General features: G+C 35.4%; 1 protein-coding gene across 5 annotated transcripts in view; it reads right to left on the bottom strand.

Moving 5' to 3' along the window:
* The window catches only part of LOC101888100 (lysine-specific demethylase 6A), a 333,176-nt gene that overhangs the window by 197,650 nt on the left and 112,071 nt on the right, over positions 1–23,455 (bottom strand). For 3 of the 5 annotated variants that reach the window (XM_059128234.1, XM_059128237.1, XM_059128236.1), the window contains 3 exons: positions 19,268–19,443; positions 18,428–18,574; positions 18,149–18,374 (listed from right to left, as the gene is read on the bottom strand). The exons of 1 other annotated variant lie outside the window; for it this stretch is intronic. In XM_059128234.1, the coding sequence (XP_058984217.1) occupies positions 18,149–18,374; positions 18,428–18,574; positions 19,268–19,443 (549 nt within the window). The remainder of the gene's footprint in view (positions 1–18,148; positions 18,375–18,427; positions 18,575–19,267; positions 19,444–23,455) is intronic. One more of the 5 variants, XM_059128235.1, reaches the window with a different exon arrangement.

Here is a 23,455-nt window from a genome sequence, read left to right as displayed (position 1 = left end):
CTTGAATATCATATTTGATACTTGAATTAATTTTAAGAACCATGTTATGACGCACGAAATATTGTTGGAGAAATTAATAAATTAATCCGGATAAATTAGACAAGACAAAACTCAGTATTAAGAATAAAAAAACTAATATTCAAAGAAATTATCCAATCTTTAATGTCTTCTGGAGCACCTGTTTGAACAACTTTAGCAAAAAGGCTACAAATATCCTTTTGCATGACTTAAAATGATATATAACTTGCCGTGGCACGCCTTCATGATATCTCTGGGATTAAAATGGTGCAGCTATAAATAATTTGGCTGAAAGAAAATGTCAAAGCTAAATATTTTAAAATATTCTTTAATATTAATTATACAATTATAGATCACAAAAGGAATTAAAATTCCAAATATTTTATTTATATGATGATAAATTCGGATTTGTATGGTACGGATTTGTGTGGAATAGGGAGAACTTGCTCCTTTACTTTCGATACTTTTCCATATAAACCCTCAAAAAGCCAACACGCGTGTCTTCTTTTTAGCTCTACTTTCATAAACTGCTGGATTTCCTCCTTAATTATTTTTTGTGTATATCCTAGGTTTGCAGTTAGGGACCGATTGTATTTGAACGGTTGCCTCGTTAATACTTGGGCGCCTCGACGAGTAGCACCCAGGTAAGGACCGTGATATAGAGGTTAGGTCATGGTAAAGCTCGTTATTTTCACAGTCCCGATTATATATGAAGAAAAATTTACACAACGAACACAATACCAACAGACAACCAGAGAGATTCTGTTGTTGACATGGCCAAGAACATTTCCAACAAATTTTCATTGGCTCATGGTATTTTTAAACAAATAGATAACAATTGATTTATTAATCTAAATAAAGCCTACGAGTCAGTCTCATTTTGGCACTGCTTGAATTTAAAACAACTGTCTGGTATTCCTTAACGTTTCGGTATCGTACAATTATTTATTTGGCGCAGTAGGTAGCATCTTTTATAAAAAATTAAAGATTCAGTGCTACGAACCTGTTAAACAAAAAAGGAGGAAGAGGACAATATTTTATAAAAAAAATGCAGTGAACACTTAAAATAAAAAGATCAAGTGAATCACATTTAGTAAATTATATCGATCCACATCATCTTTATAGGAAAGTGTGCAATCTCAAAGTGAGTAATGTAAGTGAACTTATGATAGAAATACAAGACATTAAATATAAAAATGACGAACTGACTGTATATTATGCCGACCACCATTATATAGACCTTAGCAACATGGACTGTATCTTAGTGAATACGGTAAGGGAAATGACTTAAGGGGTCTTACTACACAAAATATATAATGAGAGAAATTTAGATAATATAATAAGGATAATGAAAGGTAGACGGTTCGAAGACAGTTGCATTGGGCCGTAGTATAGGAAATCAGTAAAAGAAAATCATAAGAGTCAGAACAAAACAAATGAAAGCTAAAAAGTAAATACCACCATCCTAAATATCGAAACAGAATCAGTTTAGACAAGGTCAAATCGAACCTAATTTCGGGTAGGCAAAGGCAAGAAGATTATAATAGAAGAGACGAAGTAAATAACTGTATTGTTTATGAGACCGCCTCGGATTGGCTACTTAAAATAAAGGCGGTAATTCAAGGTAAAAATTACGTAGCACTGACAGGTACAGGATACAGGAGCTGCTTTAGTTTAATAATAAAACAGCAAACTTAGGGATTTTCCTAAAATGAAACTAATAACCACAATAAAATTTAGCACTCTCACTAATGAATATTCCATAAGTTATTAAGCTGTACGGAAGCACCGGAAGAATTTAATTTGCCATAAAATGCAAGAGTGAGATGGAAAGTAGCTCCAATAAGAGGAAGTACGTATGATTTTATAATTGGCATGGAAATTTTAAAATGTCTAAAAGCAAAAATAAACATTGAAGTAGGAATAATCAAAAAGAAAGCAAATTGCTAGAAACTACATACAACCTTAACAAAATGTATACTCTTGAAACAACCGATTTGAACTTAGATAGATTAAAGTTAGATCAAAAATCACAACACAAAAACAAATTAATGCCAAATTGTATAGATATCCACCCCAACATGAAATGGAGGTAAGGAACAAATTAAAGAAATGGAGGAACAAGGGATCATACAGAAAAATGGATAATCCAGGAGAGAAAAAAATCAGGATAGTAATATACTATAGAAAATTAAATAATATAACTGTTTATGATAAGTATCCCTTACCAAATATCGATTCCATACTAGACAAACTAGGGAACATTTCCAACAAATTTTCATTGGCTCATGGTATTTTTAAACAAATAGATAACAATTGATTTATTAATCTAAATAAAGCCTACGAGTCAGTCTCATTTTGGCACTGCTTGAATTTAAAACAACTGTCTGGTATTCCTTAACGTTTCGGTATCGTACAATTATTTATTTGGCGCAGTAGGTAGCATCTTTTATAAAAAATTAAAGATTCAGTGCTACGAACCTGTTAAACAAAAAAGGAGGAAGAGGACAATATTTTATAAAAAAAATGCAGTGAACACTTAAAATAAAAAGATCAAGTGAATCACATTTAGTAAATTATATCGATCCACATCATCTTTATAGGAAAGTGTGCAATCTCAAAGTGAGTAATGTAAGTGAACTTATGATAGAAATACAAGACATTAAATATAAAAATGACGAACTGACTGTATATTATGCCGACCACCATTATATAGACCTTAGCAACATGGACTGTATCTTAGTGAATACGGTAAGGGAAATGACTTAAGGGGTCTTACTACACAAAATATATAATGAGAGAAATTTAGATAATATAATAAGGATAATGAAAGGTAGACGGTTCGAAGACAGTTGCATTGGGCCGTAGTATAGGAAATCAGTAAAAGAAAATCATAAGAGTCAGAACAAAACAAATGAAAGCTAAAAAGTAAATACCACCATCCTAAATATCGAAACAGAATCAGTTTAGACAAGGTCAAATCGAACCTAATTTCGGGTAGGCAAAGGCAAGAAGATTATAATAGAAGAGACGAAGTAAATAACTGTATTGTTTATGAGACCGCCTCGGATTGGCTACTTAAAATAAAGGCGGTAATTCAAGGTAAAAATTACGTAGCACTGACAGGTACAGGATACAGGAGCTGCTTTAGTTTAATAATAAAACAGCAAACTTAGGGATTTTCCTAAAATGAAACTAATAACCACAATAATATTTAGCACTCTCACTAATGAATATTCCATAAGTTATTAAGCTGTACGGAAGCACCGGAAGAATTTAATTTGCCATAAAATGCAAGAGTGAGATGGAAAGTAGCTCCAATAAGAGGAAGTACGTATGATTTTATAATTGGCATGGAAATTTTAAAATGTCTAAAAGCAAAAATAAACATTGAAGTAGGAATAATCAAAAAGAAAGCAAATTGCTAGAAACTACATACAACCTTAACAAAATGTATACTCTTGAAACAACCGATTTGAACTTAGATAGATTAAAGTTAGATCAAAAATCACAACACAAAAACAAATTAATGCCAAATTGTATAGATATCCACCCCAACATGAAATGGAGGTAAGGAACAAATTAAAGAAATGGAGGAACAAGGGATCATACAGAAAAATGGATAATCCAGGAGAGAAAAAAATCAGGATAGTAATATACTATAGAAAATTAAATAATATAACTGTTTATGATAAGTATCCCTTACCAAATATCGATTCCATACTAGACAAACTAGGGAGAGCTCAATATTTCACCACCCTAGATTTAGCGAAAGGCTACCATCAAAACTTAGTACGAAAGAAGATCGAGAAAAAATTGCATTTCTTACACCTCACGGTTCGTATGTGTTTATAAGAATGCCGTTTGGATTAAAGAATGCACAGGCAACTTTTCAACGCATAATAAATAAAATTCTGAGAGATTTTATAAATAAAACATGTGTAGTGTACCTAGACGACAAAAGCCATGAGGAATATATTCAAAGTCCTCGAATGAAAAATGTAAAAAATCAAATAGACATCCAATTTCATGAGAAAAGAAATGGAACTTTTGGGCCACATATTAACAAAGGAGGGTATGAAACCAAATCCTAATAAGATCAAAGTTGTCCAAAATCTAGAATTACCAAAACCCGAAAAGCAAATCAAAGCTTTTCCAGGACTGACTGGATATTTTCGAAAATTCGTGAAAAACTATGCAAAGAAAGGAGCAAAAATTAATACGAAGGATACAACATATGTATAAGCTTTCGAAAAATTGAAAATATTAACCAGCACTTATCCAATATTACGTTACACAGATTTTAAGGAACAATTTATTGTGACAACAGATGCATCTAATTATGCGATAGGGGCCGCAATATCTCAGGAAGGACATCCAGTGTATTATGCCTCAAGAACATTACATAATCATGAAAAGAATTATTCTGCAACAGCTAAAGATTTTTTAGCAATAGTATAGAGCGTTAATTACTTTAGACCGTATGTGTATGGAAGAAGATTCAAAATCTTAACTGACCATCAACCCATTAAATTTCTTCATACAAAATACAAACGCAAATAAATGTCACCACGACATCAGAGATGGTTATTAAAACTAAGAGAATACCAATTTGGCATTGCATATTTAAAAGTTAAAGAAAGTCGCTGATTTCTTAAGTAGAATACAAAATAGTGAGGACACTATTTCCGAGAATGGGACGGTAAAGACACTAAAAATTTAAAATCTGTAGTTAATAACATAGAAGACGAAACAATGGCAACTGTACATTCAGCAGAAGAAAACTTAGGTGATCATTTCCCAATTAAAGAGGAAATAGTTAAATATAAAACATTGCATGAAAATAGAATATATTACAAAAGGAAAAATTGGGATCTATTCAGAAATTTCTAACCACAATTATAATAATGTACAGGAAAACTTATAGAAATGAAATCATGTTAAAATTATTGTACAATTGAAAGATCACTTTACTAAAATAGGAATACCCAAGAAAATGATTGCAGATAATGAAGTTAAAGCTACTAGGATGAAAGAATTCTTAAGCAATGAAAACATAGTACTGCACCTAACTAACTCAGATATAGAAGGATTTAATAATACCACAGCAAAGAAATTTAGTTATGGACAGTAACATAATTTTACCCATGATTGACACTAAGGAAATAGAAAACATTATAATTGAAATGACAACCGATGTTATACTAATGAATGCAAATAATAAAAATGTGTTGAAAAATTAATTATTAGAGACAAGAAATAAACTAATGACTTTAATACCAATAAAGACAAGACAAAAACTAGGTCTAATAAATGCTGTAGAAACTTTATCTAAATGGACATTTGGGAACATGGATGACTACGATAGACAGAATATACAAAAACATTTATTACAAACTAACGAAACATTAAATGAATCACTTTAATTTAGCATTAGAACAAATAAAACATATCGTAAAAAGCGACAGAAAAGAAATTGAAAGAAAATTTAATTCCATAAATAAAATGGAAAATCAAGATAAACAACAACATATGTATTTACAACAATTAACAAAAATTCAACTGTTGAAAAGTAAAATAGAAAACATTCAAGGTAATGTAGTTTCTGAAAATATTGGATAGTTTTGGATTAGTTTTTTTCAAGAAGATGTCTAATATTAGCATTAAAAATTCTCAAAGCTTTCATACAAGTAATGATAAGAAAAATTATGCCATTACCTAACAAGGAACAAAATGAAATAGCCCCAATTAAAGAAGTCTTTACGTATAGCAATAATACAATAAAATTGAGATTAACAACGTTTTTAAACAGTTGAAAGCAAGTAATTACTGTTTAATAAAAAAGTAAATTAATTAGCAAAGAATTAGAAATTTTATCCCTAAATGAAAAAACTATAAAATTGCAATCAATTTACTTGTAAAAAATTCATGTAACAACAATTTAACTATATTAAATAGAAATAATTTAATTCAATTTAACAATTTTCAATAAACATCAATGATTATTTTTTTTTTTTTCTAACGTAATTGAAAAAGTCGAAGAAAATATTATGAGCCTACAAAGTACATAATTTTCGTTAAAAGTTAACGTTTGAAAAAGTATCTTCCAAAATATTTCAAGTTTAAAGCTTGATAATAGAATCATATATGGATGCATTATTTTAGTCATATTTACAGTCATTTTAATAATTTGTATTTGGAAATCAAAGTTAAGCAATATTAAAATTAAATAATAGAGCTCAGTTGAATTCTGAACTAAAGGGGAGGGAAGTTACATTAAACAACCCGATAAATTCGAGGAATTTTTAAAAGTGATTAATAAAGACCCAATTGAAACTCGAATATGATTTTCGCACAAGCCACTCCATGTGTGAATGCGGTTGATGCGCATAGTTACACATATTAAAAATGTCCTCTCAATTAATCTGCAATGTTTGCACTCAGCATTTTCCAAAATCTAAATACAATATGGGATGCACTGGTTGTGTGATTTTTTTTTTTATTTGGATTGAGTGGGTGTATCTGAAGCTGAGGCTAGAGTTAATAAGGCTCTTAGATACACTTATAGTGCCTGTGTGCGTTCTGCGGTTGGTGATGGTGTGTCTGGGGTTGTTGATCGTGGCAATCTTGTTAATTCGGGGCCTAATTTGTCCACTGCTGTTTGTGCCTCTGTAGTTAATGATGTTGTTGTTGGCAGCAGTGTTGCCAATATTGAGGAATTTCCCCAAAAAGGGGATATTTTTTCAAATTGGGGACGAACAATTCAAGTTGGGAACTTAAGGATTTAGTGGGGATCTTTTTAAAAAATTGCGGAATTTATAAGGATTGTTTTGCAATAAAAATTCTAATTACCTTGCTTATTTTGATATTTAAATTTATGTTACACATGCGTAACGCATCAATAAAATACGTTCCCCAATAACCAGACAAAGTTGTTATAATTTATACCAGATATAAGAAATGGATTTGCTATCTAGTTATCTCTTTCCATACTCTGCGTTTGCCTATAACCATGGTAGAAGAATATAGGTAGACGTATCGAGGCAGCGGCTGAGACAATGAACTGTCAAACCAATTTTGGAATTGAAAATGTTGAATGAAAAATTATTTAAATTTGTAAAAATTGTCGAAAACACGAATTATAATAACCTTCGAAAAGCAGGTGCCAACCAGCAATGTATGTGTAGAACGAGTTTTTTTCAGTTATGAAGTCAGTGAAAACCAAACTTAGAAATGAAATGCAGTATGATTCGTTGGAAGCTCTTTTGAGAATAAATACTCAATTTTCAAATAATTCCATATGCTGCAAAAATTTTGAGCCTACCAAAGACATGTTAAAGCTTTTTAATTATAAGACTTTATATAAACCAAATGAGACTGAAAATGCTGACGAAAGACTGACGATTTGCAACCTTGAAAACTCTAGTCTTTGAAATTAAAATGTTCTATTTATTTGTTATTTCCTATTTTTATGTTATTTTACATGTATAATATGCAAGATAAACTAGTCTATAAATTGAATTCTATGTACAAATACTTTTTCAAATAAATTTATTCTGTTCGTTTTCTGTTTAATGCTTGGGGATTTTTTTTTTTTTTTTTGAGGAAATTGAATCAAATTTGAGGAGATTTGGGGAAAACGGTTTTTGATTTTGGGGGCGAGAGACAGAAAAATACTGGCAACACTGGTTAGCAGTTCTGATGCTGTGCGCCGTTGGCAAAATGACTTGCTTTTTACCATAAAGAAACAGATGGATATCTATATGGACCAGTGTATGCGTGAATTTAAAACCAAAGTTGATTCACTATTTGAGTTGTATAGTCTTCAAATTTCTGAGGTGAAAAACAATTTGAATATATTCAGATCAGTGGATGAATTGAAGTCAGCTGCTAGTGAGGTGAAGAGCACTGCTACAAGTACGTATGAGATATTGTTGGGTAGAATTCGTGAGTTGGAATTGTTTAATTCAATGATCCAACCCAGACCGAACCCTTCAGATTTAATTATCAGAGGCCTACCTAATAATGTTAAGGACCTTAGAGCACAAGTTGTCATTATTGCTAAGGCTTATGGATTACATCTGGGGCCTCGTGTCTTGCATCACTGTTTCTACATCTCTGATCGTAGAGCGGTTCTTGTAAAATTTAACTCCATTCAGGATTGAGATGCTTTGATGCGGAGTTTTGGCAAAAGGGGGCGTATACTTCGGAAGGAAGTAATGAAGGATTGTCTTGTCGAATCCCGCGTGTGCATAAATGATCACCTGATTAAGCAACTTCGTGTTTTAGGCTGGTTAATGGTGAACAGCTTTTAGTTAAAGTGGTTCTCCTTGATGAAATGTAAATTATTTTTGAGCAATGTGAGCTGTATGAATTGGCCACACGATTTCGGTGTGCAATAAGAGACGTACAGTTCAATTCTGTTCCTGGTTTGCTGGTTGGTGATGGTAATGCTGTTTAATAGTTGTTTGTTTAGACGTTAAATGTATGCTAGTTTTTGTTGATCTCCTTTTTCTTTTTTATTTTTCTTGGGGCAAGTGACTTATTGATATAAATAAGAATTGCCTTTGTTTTTCCTTTATTATATATTTATTTTATCATATTGTTACGTTCTTGGATTTTACTTAATCCCGTGTAGACGTTGTTTTATTTCCCAATACAGCTCGTACCAAATAAAACGCGGGTTCTTTCGGATTACGATTATTACAATGATTTTATTCACACAACTTTACTTTGCACTTTATTTTACTCGACGGTTTCAATTCGCGATCTGATTCACAACTGACTAACTGCCTTTCCATTTCCCCTATTTATATGAGCCTCGCCTGTCGCTACAGAAGTTTCTAGACGATCTGGTAACGCCTATATTACGAACAATCTACCAATGCAACGAACACATACAAACTTACATTGAGTGAACAATAACAACAACACATACACAGGCGAGGGGGTAACAAAGAAAGAGGAATTAAGCGATCATCAATGATGACGTTTAACAAGAATTGTACGTCAGCAACAAAATAGAAAATGAAAGAGGAAATGGAAGGATGTAGAAAAATCTATACAGTAGTTGTTGTTGTGAAGTTATTCAAATAAACTGCGTAGTAGAAATTTACGTTACAATTCAAATTCTTAAATTAACGGAATTCATCTAAATTAACTTAAATCTAAAGTTATATTCGTAACATTGCCCCCCGCTTAAGCCTGTTCGTCCCGAATAGGCACAGTTCCCGTTCCGTAGGGGGTCAGCCGCTCCAAATGTACAACTTTCATCTTCGACCTGGGACTGTCGCTCCTCTGGATGCGATAAACGACGTCATTTATTTTCGTGACAATCTTGTAGGGTCCTTCCCAGTGCGATTGTAATTTGGGGCATAGTCCTTTCTTTCGTTGTGGGTTGAACAATAGTACCAGTTGCCCTTCTTGAAACCCATCGGTATTTGCCACTCGATCGTACCTTGCCTTCATGCGGTTGCTAACCATTTTTATTCGATGTCGGACTGCATCGTGGACTTTACTAAAAGAGTTTTGACTGTCTTCATCTTGGTTCACATCGTCGTTTGGGGTAGCACCGAATATCAAATCGCCAGGTAGCTTTAATTCATTTCTGAACAGAACTTTGGCTGGGGTCCGGGATGTGGAATCATGAATGGCCGATCTATAAGCCAGTAAAAACCAGTCTCGTTGGCCACTGTCCACCACTTTCCGTAGATGTTCTTCCAGGGTGCGATTGAATCTTTCCACCATGCCATCTGATTGTGGATGTAGGGGCGTCGTTCTGGTTTTCTTGATTCCGTAGGAGTCACACATTTCCTTGAAGATCGCTGATTCAAAATTCCTCCCTTGATCGGAATGAACCTCAGATGGAACACCATAGCGACAAATCCAATTTCATCCACAATTGTCCTGGCTTCTTGATTTGGGATAGCATAAACCTCTGGCCATTTACTGAAGTAATCCATGACCACTAAGACATACCGGTTCCCAGAGTCGCTTGTTGGGAACGGTCCAGCTACATCCATTGCGATTCTTTCAAAAGGGGCTCCTGAATTATACTGCTGCATGCAGCCTCGACTCTTCCGTGTTGGACCTTTAGCTCTTATGCACCTTTCACAATTGGCGATCCAGTCGGCAATGGATTTTTGACAGCCGACCCAGTAGAATCTCTGCTTTACCTTTTCAGCGGTTTTTGCTATGCCAAGATGTCCTCCACTTGGCCCATCGTGAAACTCCGACAAGACATCTCTTATTTTGGAGTCTGGGACGACGATCAAGTTCCGGTGAGATTTACCGTCCTCACTTTCCCATTTGCGATATAGGCAACCATCTATTATAAGTAGACTGTCCCACTGGGCCCAATAGGATTTTAAAAGAGGGCTTTCGGAGGTAATTTCTTTGCGACTAGGTCGTTTGCCCGTTTCTATGGCCGAAATTACTTTGCCCAGAATGGGATCTCTTCGTTGTTCCGTCGACCAATCTTCACCCGACTCAAATTGCAATAGTCGGACATCAACGATATTCTCTTTATTCTCAGCCTTTGAGCAGTGCTTGCATTCTACTTTGCATGGCCGACGAGACAGGGCATCAGCATTACCGAGTTTTCCGCCTTTTCTGTGCTCGATTCTGAAGTCATAACTCTGGAGCCTCTCGATCCAACGGGCTAGTTGACCTTCCGGATTCTTAAACTGCAGCAACCATTGGGGAGCAGCGTGGTCGGTCCTCAGCAGGAAATGCTGGCCATATAGGTATTTGTGGAAGTGTTTAACGCACTCAAGGACAGCAAGCAGCTCTCTCCTCGTCACACAGTAATTCCTCTCAGGTTTCGACAATGTCCGGCTGTAGTACCCGATGACTTTTTCCTGTCCGTCGATTTCCTGGGAAAGGACGCCACCGATGCCGCACGCACTTGCGTCTGTGTCCAGGACAAACTTGCCGCCAGGTATAGGGTATGCCAAAATGGGGGCTCTGCATAGCATGTCTTTGAGCTTTCTGAATGCCTCCTCCTGCTCGTTGCCCCACTGAAACCTCTGGCCTTTTTGCGTCAAACGGTGTAGACAGGCGGCGATGTTGGCAAAATTTTGGACAAATCGACGGTAGTATGTGCAGAGACCCAGAAAGCTTCGCAGCTCATGGAGATTTCGGGGCTGCGGCCAATCTCTGATGGCTTGAATTTACTCCTTATCCGTCGATATGCCCTCCGGCGTCACGTGGTGCCCCAGGAACTTCACCTCTCGTTGGAAGAGACTGCACTTCTTTGGGTTCAGCTTGAGGCCTGAAGACGAAAGCTGCTGTAGAACATCCTTTAAGTTCTTGATGTGTTCGTCGAAGTTGCGTCCCATGACTATGATGTCATCCAGGTATATGAGGCACGACTTCCACTGCAGCCCTTTTAACACACGCTCCATCAGCCTTTCAAATGTAGCCGGGGCGTTGCAGAGTCCGAATGGCATGACATTGAACTGCCAGAGACCCCCATTTACGCCAAACGCTGTTTTCTCCTTATCTTTCTCGGCGATCTCTACTTGCCAGTACCCACTCTGCAGGTCGAGGGTGGAGAACCATGACGTCACGGCTAATGTGTCCAATGTGTCGTCGATTCTTGGGAGCGGATAGCTGTCTTTCTTGGTGACATCATTCAACTTTCTGTAGTCCACACAAAATCGGGTGCTTCCGTCTTTCTTCTTGACCAAGACCACTGGGGAGCACCATGGACTTGACGATGGTTCTATTACACCACTCTTTTCCATTTCACTTATCAGCTTCTGAACCTCGTCTCTTTTTGCCAGGGGAACACTTCTTGGAGGCTGTTTAATGGGTCTCGCGTCTGCTGTATTGATTTCATGCTTCACCACTGATGTTCTTCCTTGGTGCTCTTTTGTCAACGCAAAGGTAGAGGCATATTTCCATAATAGCTGCTTAGCCTTGTTCCTCTCGGAAGGTGATAATTGGTGTGTCCACTCTTTTATGTAGCCGTCGAGGTGCTTCTTCTCCATGGCAGCTGGCTTTTCGGTGCTAGTTTCCAAATTAACTACAGCTTCAGCTGGTGTGCATTGTCCAACATCGGAAAATTGGCAAATTTGCTCTTGCTTGTTTGACAGGTTCAAAACTCTAACAGGAATTAATCCGTCCTTGTTGCTTTTCACTAGGGCATTCGCTATTAGGATGTTACTGTTTCTGTTTTCTGCTGGTTCCACCACCCACAACTTCTCGGCTCCACAATCTCCATTCATTGGTACCCATATTATTGCTTCGTCTAATGGGTGTACTTTCATCGTAGCCCACGTTTAACGGAATTTCGACGTTAGACCAGGTCATCACACGTTCTTTCATATCCAGATTGATACCAAAGGCAATCATAAAATCTGCGCCTATTATCACTTCGTCTACGATATCGGCAACTATAAACTCGTAATTCTCCGATTTATTGGCAATAGTTAGTCTCAGGGTAATCTTGCCGTGTACTGCCGCGGGCTCCCCCGTTGCTGTGCGCAGTCTGACTCCATTAAGTTGCGTTATTTTTCCCTTTACCAGATCTGATCTTACGATGGACTTTGATGCGCCAGTATCTAACGTCAGAACTCGCTTATCACCATTGATGTACCCAGTTGTTGTTAGGTTGTGACTTTTCTGTTGTACTATTGCTATGGAGATTGTGGGGCCATCGTCGATGGGAGCCAGTTCATGCCCCGCTGGACTGGCTCGATTTAGTTTAACTGTGACTCATTGGTGGACTGTTGGGCCATTCTTCTACCATCTTTCGTTGGAGGTGGTGACGATGACCTGGATCGTTTGCGCTTAGCTCTGCATTCGCGCGCAATATGACCTGCTTTATCGCAGTTGTAGCATCTAACCCTGGGCTTAGTCATCCCAACTAACTTTGTCTCTTCTATTACCCGCCTCATGGCGTCTTCGATCGAGTTAACGAGAGATTTGGGTTCGCAACCTTCGGTCTCCAGTTGGCGAATCTTGTGGGTCTGGGGCTTAACAACTATTCTTGCCGTCTCTTGGGCAAGGGCAAACGACACAGTTTCGGAAAAAGATGCTTTTGGTGACGCATATGTTGCATACTTAATTTCAGGGTCACGTATGCCATTCACAAAGGTTTCGATTTTCATACGGTCCAGCAATGGGTGATCCTCTCCTGGATACGTCATTAGCCCCAAACGTTCCACCTCAGCTGCAAAGTCTTGTAACGTCTCGTTTGCCCTCTGTACTCTTCCCCTTAATTCCATAAGGTAGATGTTTCGTTTATGTTCGTCACCGTACTTACGTTCCAGTGCAGCAATAACATCTTCATAATTGTTTCTAGAAGCGACAGGAATACTCTGTATAACATCAGCAGCACTGCCCTTCAATGCCAGAAGTAGTGCAACCGCTTTGTCGCTGTCGTTCCACGAATTTCTAGAAGCCACTGTCTCGAACTGTAACTTGAAAACATTGAATGACGTAGAGCCGTCGAATACAGGAGGTTTGATTTTTAGTGTGTTACCAGGAACTCGCACCGGACCACCTTTGATTTCCAGTTCCGAAATTTTCTTCTCCAGATTTGTAACCCTATGGTCGTGGGACAGAAATTTCTCGTCAACCGACTGCACTTTCTTATCCAACTCTTTAATTTGGACCTCCACGGTTTCCATTCTCCTTCCAATAACTTTTGTAATGTACTCGAGTTTCTCGTTCGTTATTCTCGAATTTTCTTCGACTCTTCTGAAATTTTCCTCAAACATTTTGGCTAGCATTTCTCTGAAATCGTCACCCCTGGCAGCTACTGACGAGACTTCCCCACCGTTATATTCGCCCATTTCCGATAAATCCACTTCATCCTTACTGTCAAACTCATATGTATCGATGTTCATACCACGGCGCTCGAACTCATCCAACAGACGTTTTTGTAGTTCAGCCTTGTTGCCAGTAGAGGACAATTCCAATTTATTAAGTTCCTTCTTCAAGTCTTCCACTCGTAGATCCTTAAACTTCATCGTAGTATTATCGTAATCTCACTTCCGACACCAATTGTTACGTTCTTGGATTTTACTTAATCCCGTGTAGACGTTGTTTTATTTCCCAATACAGCTCGTACCAAATAAAACGCGGGTTCTTTCGGATTACGATTATTACAATGATTTTATTCACACAACTTTACTTTGCACTTTATTTTACTCGACAGTTTCAATTCGCGATCTGATTCACAACTGACTAACTGCCTTTCCATTTCCCCTATTTATATGAGCCTCGCCTGTCGCTACAGAAGTTTCTAGACGATCTGGTAACGCCTAGATTACGAACAATCTACCAATGCAACGAACACATACAAACTTACATTGAGTGAACAATAACAACAACACATACACAGGCGAGGGGGTAACAAAGAAAGAGGAATTAAGCGATCATTAATGATGACGTTTAACAAGAATTGTACGTCAGCAACAAAATAGAAAATGAAAGAGGAAATGGAAGGATGTAGAAAAATCTATACAGTAGTTGTTGTTGTGAAGTTATTCAAATAAACTGCGTAGTAGAAATTTACGTTACAATTCAAATTCTTAAATTAACGGAATTCATCTAAATTAACTTAAATCTAAAGTTATATTCGTAACAATATCATACAATATTTATTCTTATTTTATTGTTTTCTATAATTTTTCTAACTTCTTGAACTGATGCAGCCTTTTTCTTGATTTTTACGTCCCGGGCCTGTGATTGGGGATGCTCAATTTTTGAGGCATGCCTCTTCTTGCTTCCATGGTAAACTTACGTATGGTCATTTGAATACCTAAAGTTTGCGACCGTCTAGATATTATCGTAAGGTTGATGACTAGAAATGGCTGCTTGTTGTTACCCTGCGGAGGTGTACTTTTATATGTGCGTGATAATTTGTCATATAAGGTGGTTTTTCGTTCGGAGAATAATGTTGTGGGTGTGGTCCTTTGTGTGCCTGGTGCTCTTTACTGTTGTCTGCTTACCTCGTGGGGATGTTGCCTCATTTCGTTTTATTAATGAGTAGATCTCTTGGGTTTTCCATTGTGCACAATTCCAGTCCAACGCACCTTGATGTTGCCCGTGGCACTGCCTCGTTGATTGATTTTTCCTTGCCTCTTAAGCCTTGGCTGGATTTTGATAGGACTGACTGACGGGGTGTGGAAGATTATAGTTGCAATTTTGATTTTAGTCCTCTGTATCTTACGAGTGATGTTGACCAGCAGTTGGCTTGTTTGATTTGTTGTTTCAAAAATCGTTGTCGGTACTGCCATCAGTTGTATTCGCCCAAATATGATGCTTAGTTGGGGTTGGATGTGGTAAGGTCGGCCTGTTACGTTAAAGATCAGGCGTAGGCGTCCTACGGTTCGCAACAGGCAGATATTGTGTACGTACAGAAACTGCTGTAAGGCTGTCATGCGTAATGAAAGAAGAAAATTTTATGAGGAAATGTTTGGTCGTATGTTGTTTGTATTGATGATGGTTGTGATGTTCCATTTATTGATGTCAATGCTGTTAACAATTACTTTTGTAGTGTTGGTAATTTAAGTTCGTCTCGGGATTTTGTGGTTAGTGGGGCCAATGGTTTAGATTCCTTCAGATTTGACTGTGTGTATTTGGAAGATTTGTTGCATGCTTTGCGGAATGTTAATTCAAATGCTGTAGGCGTTGATGGCATACCTATTAAGATCCATTAATGTTTATTTCCTTGCATTTTTTAAATTGTATTTTTATTATGCCAAACATTCCGCTTGCGTGGAAGGTTGCTCGTGTAGTGCCTGTGCCGAAGAGGGGGAATTCTTGTCAGCAGACGAATCTTCGACCAATAAGCATAATGCCGGCTATGTCGAATATAGTTGAGCATGTTATTAAAGATGCTATTGTTGAGTTTCTGGATGGCCATAAGTGTTTGAGCTGTTCTCAGTTTGGGTTTCGGCGTGGTTCTAACACTGCGGTTCATCTTTTAATCCTCGCTGATCTCATTCGTGATGTGCTCAATGATTCTGATGTTGGTTTGCTTGTTGGCCTTGACTTGTCTAATGTCTTTGATTCCGTGGATCATACGCTTCTGCTCTGTAAGCTGAGATACAACTTTGGTTTCCCTCTTTCTTCATGTAGATTGATATCGTCTATTTGGGTGGAAGATGTCAGTTTGTCAGATGATAAGTCTGATGTTTGTGCTCTTCGGTGTGGTGTCCCACAATGGTCTGTGCTTGGTCCTCTGCTTTTTATTATGTTCATTAATAACTCTAATGGTTTGTCTGTTAATTAGATTAAGACTGAAGCTGTTCTGTTCAATAGTCCTAGTTATGTTCCTATGCCGTGCATCTGTGTTGGCTCCTTTGTGGTTAATCTTGTGGGTGAGATGAGATGTTTAGGTGTAGTCATTGACACCAAGCTTAATTTTTCAGGTCATATTGACACTTTGCTGTCTCGTGCGCGTTTTCAGTATAGAAGGCTCTATAGTCTTCAATCTCATTTGCCTCTTGGTGTTAGAATGATGGTAGCCAGATCTATATTAATGTCTTATGTCAACTATTGTTTGGAGGTCATTTCTGGGACCAATGCTTGTCAAATTCTGCGTGTTCGCCAACTTTGGCGAGAAGGCGTTTCTTGTGAGAGTTGGGAAATGTGGAATCAGAGACAGTTGATGACCCTATGTAATTTTACTTGTCCTATTGATATACACAGGAAGAAGTGTTTTGAATATTTGTCTGTTACCAACAAATTTCAAACCAGTTTGGTGGTCCAAACATTAGCTAATCTTAGAAAGTAAGTAGACGATTATACAACAGGATCAACAAGACCAAACATTGTACGGATATAAGGTTGTCCCCTCAATAGAATAACAGTGAGATCAAAAAATCCAAACGAAAATTATGGGTTTGCTTCAAATGATCCTAAATCCATTGGAAGCATAAAGCGGTTTGATAGTACGTGGACTGACTACGGTCTATGGACTCTCAATCTGTTAGCCAGCACTCACTTTCCAAATTGAGAAACGATCGGCAATCAACGTAATCGGCACTGTACGGCTGAGGATGAAAATCAAAATCATGTGGGCTATCAACAACTTCAAACCTTTCAAATCATCTGGTGCATTTGGTTTTATTCCCGCCATGTTGCAGCACACATCGACGGTGACAGTGCCAATTCTGGAGGAGATCTTAGGCTTGCTTGCATATATCATCGCACTTTCCAGCACTATAAATGGAAGTCAACGTCACTTACATTACCAAAGATGGGAAAAAGTGATTCACTTGCAAAAGGACTACAGGTCTATTAGTTTTTAATCCTTTCTACTAAAATCTTCAAAAAGTTAATAGACGTTGAGATTAGTTTTCTATTACCTTCGAATTCGATAAGCACTGCTAAGTACAAGGGTTACATCGAGAAAAACTTACATTGCTCTTCTTTCACTTTGGTAGACTTTCTTACTCATATCCTTGTACTTTTTTATTTTTCCTCAGTCTTTTTTCCGACTTTACTGTGGTATTTTATATTTTCACTATACGTAGAAAAAAACACTTCCCCTGTTCAGTAAATACTTCTTAACTAAGCTAGAAGTATGCGTGGCACATTTGTAAAAACAACAACAACAAAGTTTGTATATGTGTGTATTGTTTTAAATTATAAGGAAAAGATACATTTTCGAAGTAGTTGTTTTACTTCGATTCAAAACAATTGGTGAAAAACTGTTAAGTAATCAGAACCAATTGTTGCATGATTTAAACAAAATAAGGATCTTCTACAGAGTTGAAGTCCAGGCCCAAAAGTGCAACGAATCATATGTTAATGAAATTTACATCGCCTTGTTAAGACAAAAGACGGCTTCGTTTTTGTTTTATGCGAAAGCACTAGGTTGTGCAACATCTCGCTATTTTGAATAACATGCAATGTTGGAACATTGACAATACGAAGTTAACGAACTTGGGAAGGTACACATATAATTATATAATGTTGATGTAAACAATTTAAAGAAGGGAAATAGATCCTTGTTTTCAGAACATGGACTCCACAATATTTTAAATTGTAAAACTTATTATGAATGCTACTTATGATGTAAAAAATATAAATGATGGAACATAAATATAAACATTAAGATAGAAATACTTTTTTGTCGAAAGTGGTATATAAATTTAAAAATATTCACCCTATTGAACACCATGTGTCTGCATTCCCTTCACTTTTTTCTACAGAATTTCTGTAAGCAATGAATGCGTCATGGACCTTGTTAATGCCGGCATAACATCGACCCAGCAAATATAAAGATTGTCCGGATTTTGGGTTGGCTTCTATTGATTTCTGCAAACAGAGAATTGCATACGATTCACGTTGCTTTCTTTCACCAAAATAGTCATGACAGTGATACATCCATCCTGTAATTTAAATACTATAAAAGATTCAAACGTTACCACTATACGATGCTTACCTAATTGTCTATATACTGCAGCTTTGAGTTCCAATGTCAGCTCCTTTTCGTTAAGCAATTGTTCATACAACTCCTTTGCTGATTTATACTTATTTTGAACTTCATAAAGGTGAGCGACATGAAAACGAACTGTAAATAAATCATTTACTGCAATTCCTTAACTTGAATACCAAAAAAAAATATTTTAAAATTGTAGCATAATAGTAACAAACAAATATATTATCATAACATCATTTCCATTGCCAACATCCAAATTCGTTAAAGTATTTTTAGTGCTGTTAGTCGCTGAATGTTTAAATAACTAATATGGAATGAAACTGAAAAAAAAATTATTTAGCTACTAATAGTTATTTCATGACTGTTTGAGAAGAGAGTAAAATTATTGAAAAACATGTCAACGCTTATATTGTTACATAGTTAGTAGACATGGGATTTTAACATGTTTTTATCCAAATGTTTTGCCATTCAAAGAAAATATATTTGGGATTATATTAAAAATATGCAATTGGTGGTGCAATTAGCGTTAGCATTTGAAACCCAGGTCGAAATAAATTAAAACATGAAAGATAAAAAATAACAAAATATTAAATAATTAGCTGAACCGCCCTCGCAAGGACAATTATTAAAAATTACAAAAAGAATATCATGAATTTCAAGTAATGTTTAGATTGACATTATCATATAATTTCATCCCAAATCCATATTTGCTTAAAATCTGGTATAAACCCTGTCGGCATGAATGACAAAGGACCATCTTTCAGACAAAGGAGTGTTATGAAAATTTGGTCAAAAATTTTAGTATTATTTATAATGTATCAAATAAATGTTTAAAATACTTACTGAGTTGTTTTGTAAATGTACATGGTGACGAATCGATGAGGGCAAGGGTGTAATGTTTTATTGATGACTTATAATTTCCAAGAATTTTATGCATAAAACCAAGGCGTAGATGTATATCATTGGAACAAGGATAGTGAGAATTCATATACAATATCTCCTGGAAAGCTCTAATTGACCTACAAATAAATTATTGTGTAACTTTTGTAAATATTGCAACTTTTTCGCTTTAAATTGCATCATATAAGTGAATAATAATTTATATAACTATTAAATTTTCCCATGCATGAGTACAAATACAATAGCAATGAACCTTTTTGGCAAAAAAAACAAATTTACATTTATTAGGCCTATGATATAAAACTTGGTGGTTGCAAAATACGTTAACACATACAACAGATAAGCAAAATCAATTCTCATAATATATACCTATCCTGGTTACTAAAACTGAGAACACAGAATACGTAGGTCGAACTTCAGAGTGATGGCGCAATAAGTTTTGTATTTGACTATAATCTACAACCAGGAAGCAAAAAGTTTTATGACTTCATGTTTCGACAAAAATATATTTTACAGTTGTCGCTCCAGTGAATTTGTAAACGAAAAATAAAAACATATGTTTAAAAAGTCACTATTTTCAGAAAAATAATAATATAAAGTGTGAAATTAATGATACAATACTTTTTGAAAAGAAAAAAACAATTGTTTCTGCTCTTCAAGTCAGTGCGCGTTCAAATGCCTTAAAAATCAAGAAAGAACAAGTAGCAAAGGAAATTATACTACTATGCGTTCTTATATATTTTCCTCTTAGTCCAGTTTTGTTATTACTTTTAAATAAAATAATTTTTCAATAAAACAATAAAATGTAAATGTAATTTATAGTAAAGTGACTCCATTTTTTCCAGTGACTTCTTCATTATTGTTAAAAAATAGACAAAACGAGTTTGTTATTAATTTCGTGAAATAAATCTTTAATTCAGTCAATCAATATAAAATAAACAATTTAAAACGTAAACTATCGATTTTTCTACTTGAATAAATTTTGCTGCTATTGTCATATTATCAATATAAAATATAGCAACATGAATTCAATAAACTTAAAAGATGAAGGGAGGATGGTCTCCCATTTTGCTTATTGTACAGTAGTTAAATGAAACTTGTAATAATGAAAAAATATTTATTTGTCCGACAACATCATGTTTCTATCTTTCGGAAAGACCGGAAACCGGCCTATAAATTACGATTCATGCGATTTTAACGTATTAATTCGTGTACGTAATTTTTAGAGCGATCAACGTGAATAAAATAACAATATGAACGTGGTATTAAGGATTGCAACTTCTGACCGACTATCGTGTCTCAAATATAGTCGAATAGGAATTTTTTAAGAAATATAAAACAAGATAAAAATAAAACAAGAAAAAACATTAAGTTATATATATATATATATATATATATATATATATATATATATATATATATATATATATGTATATATATATAAAGTTTCCGCGAAAAGGTCTTCACCCCTTAGAAGCTAAGATGTCAAATAATGGTAAAATCAATTGACGCTGGAAATAGCCGAAATCAGCGGATACCTTTTGGGTTACACCAAAGCATGGTCCTATTCTCATAATTATAAAATCTCAAATTACCAACCTTTGAGGAATTTGAAACGGGCTGCATCATTTGAGGGACTACATCAATTTAGACCGACCTGATACATATTTTGTACAACTAATTCTTCATGAAACCCCTAGGACTGTATCAAATTTAAAACTCTATCGTAACATTTGCGAAGTATGGAGCAAAATATTTGAGAACCTTTGTGTTTGGTTAAGCTATATAAAATGGACCCTAAAAACGTTTGACCCAAACCCCTTTTGGAGATTTTTATCTATCAATTTCTATTTGCTCCACTATTTTGTATAGTCCGCATACAACAGTGCTCTTCATATTCGGTATTTCACTGATTGCAGTCCCAATGAATTTTGCATTTTGAGTTCTCATTGGATGGATTATTTCCATATCTAAAAAAACTGACTAGATTTCCATATCTAGTCAGTTTTGGACTTCAGAATCGATAGTAATTCCTAAATTGAAATCCTGGCAATATGACTTTAACTATCATAAATAAAGTTTCATCTATTTATAAAAGTTAGGGACCTCATAAAGAATTTAAAAAGTTGAAATCTTTGTTGATTTAATTATGTCCGTGAGCCTCTTCATTTACCATTGGCAATTACGATAGAGGTCACGAAATGTAATATGCGTCTTTCAGAATTAGCACATATTATTCTTAGGATTATTGATGTTACGAAAGGAATATATTTGTTCTCCCAATATTCATCTACCAAATGTGCTCTAAATTTTAGGTATTTTGAAGGGCTCAAAAGCATTTTTCAGGTTATAAATCATTTGTCAGAAAATTACAACAAAAGTCCACTTTATGATTTATTTTGTATTCCCCAGTACCTCTTTATATTCGTTATATCATCGTATTTAATTAAATTTTCAATTCTCAATTATCAGTCTTAGCAATATTTTCCAAATCCAAATTTTAGAATTCGTAACTTTTAGAAGATCATGTTATAAGGTATTTAGTTTTTACCAGTCGATTAAACTATATCTGTCTGTGTATGCGGCCGTTCGTTGAAATCGCAATAAAGGCAATATCCCTAAATAACAATATCCCTAGGAAGTTGGAATATATCAGTTTCGTTTAGGTATAATAATGCCACTAAAAATTAATCCTTTTGCACGTTCTTGTTACAATTTCTACCGAAGTATCTGTAACTTGACATTTCAAGTTTTCGGTATTGTGAAATCAATACCGGAAATAACTGGCTACTATTGGTTCCCCATTTGGCATAGCCTCAATTTAAAATTGCATTGAGATTTTTAATGTTTTGATGCTTTGAAAAGTATTTTTTAGTCATGTATAGAAAATATGCAAAATTTCTCGATTTTTTCGGTTTTTTTAATAAGAATTTTAAATCCCAGAAGGCATTTTGAAACAATTCTACACAAAACTCCATATCAAAATGGAAAAGTCATTTTTTTCAGTTCCGCGATTTTTATAGAGGCTTTTCTCACATTTTCTTTGAAAACGTTTCCACTGTTATTACAAATAACCAAAAGAAAATTTGAGTCAAATCGGCCCAGCCGTTCTCAACTAATGTGTTACTATACTTTTTAAAATTGTTTACATACAGATTTAAAGAAGTAGGTGTGGGCAGTTCCTCCGACCCCAAACAGATAACTAAGGTTGGAGTGAGAGTCAAGATTACGTCACATGCTAACTGTGGAACATATATCTTCGAGATTTTGGCAAATATTAGGATTTTGGGTAAATCGAAAAAATGGACGCAAAATTGGGCGTGGTCACTTTTTGTTTGAATAAAATCCTAACTCGGGGTAGAACGAATATTTAAAAAAAAATATCCATATCCCGTAGTTTTTGTCTATTATGCATATTTGTCAAAGCATAATTATTCACAGATATGACTGATATAAGTGTTCACGTACTGGCCGATTGAATTGTTTTAAAATACCTTTACCCATATTTAAGCCGTGGGCTTCAATATTTAAACCGAGGACTTCAAATGTGTGGATGTACAAATCTATTAAAAAGTATATATCAATCTTATCCCCAAGTAAGGTATCAATTTAATTTTTCGTATGGTAAAAATCGTAACAAAATTTTCCAGTCAAATCAGCAGTAATTTGGAATTTACTGTCTTTTGTACACCTCATAATTGAGGGCTGAATGATTTAAGATTGTGCATTAGAGTCCTCATAAGTCCCCCTAACCATGTCGGTCTGTTTGTTCGCAAAAGGTGGACTTGAGGGGCTACTATTACGTGGCGAAAATTCTAAAATTTGTAGATATGTTGATTTTCACCCCCCAAATACACATTTTTAGCCAAATCCTTTGAATTATGGTAAAATCATGAGGTACCTTTATATGGGCACTTCTCCGAAACATCGACCTACATTGAAAAGTTTCTTCTACCCCTTATAATCCAAGATGACAAATAGAGGACAAATCAAAAATATCGCAGATCAACATATCAAACCGAAAAAAATTCGCGTGATTTAAATAAGTAAAAACAGTTTTATCCACCTCATAATCGAGGGCAGAATGATTTCAGAATAGTCAAATATAATTACTATTTTACACCTATTGTC

This window comes from Musca domestica, unplaced genomic scaffold (genome assembly GCF_030504385.1).
Source record: "Musca domestica strain aabys unplaced genomic scaffold, Musca_domestica.polishedcontigs.V.1.1 5, whole genome shotgun sequence".
Taxonomy (NCBI): Eukaryota; Metazoa; Arthropoda; class Insecta; order Diptera; family Muscidae; genus Musca; species Musca domestica.
The sequence above is the reverse complement of the archived record's forward strand: the minus strand, read 5'-3'. Positions and strand labels throughout refer to the sequence as shown.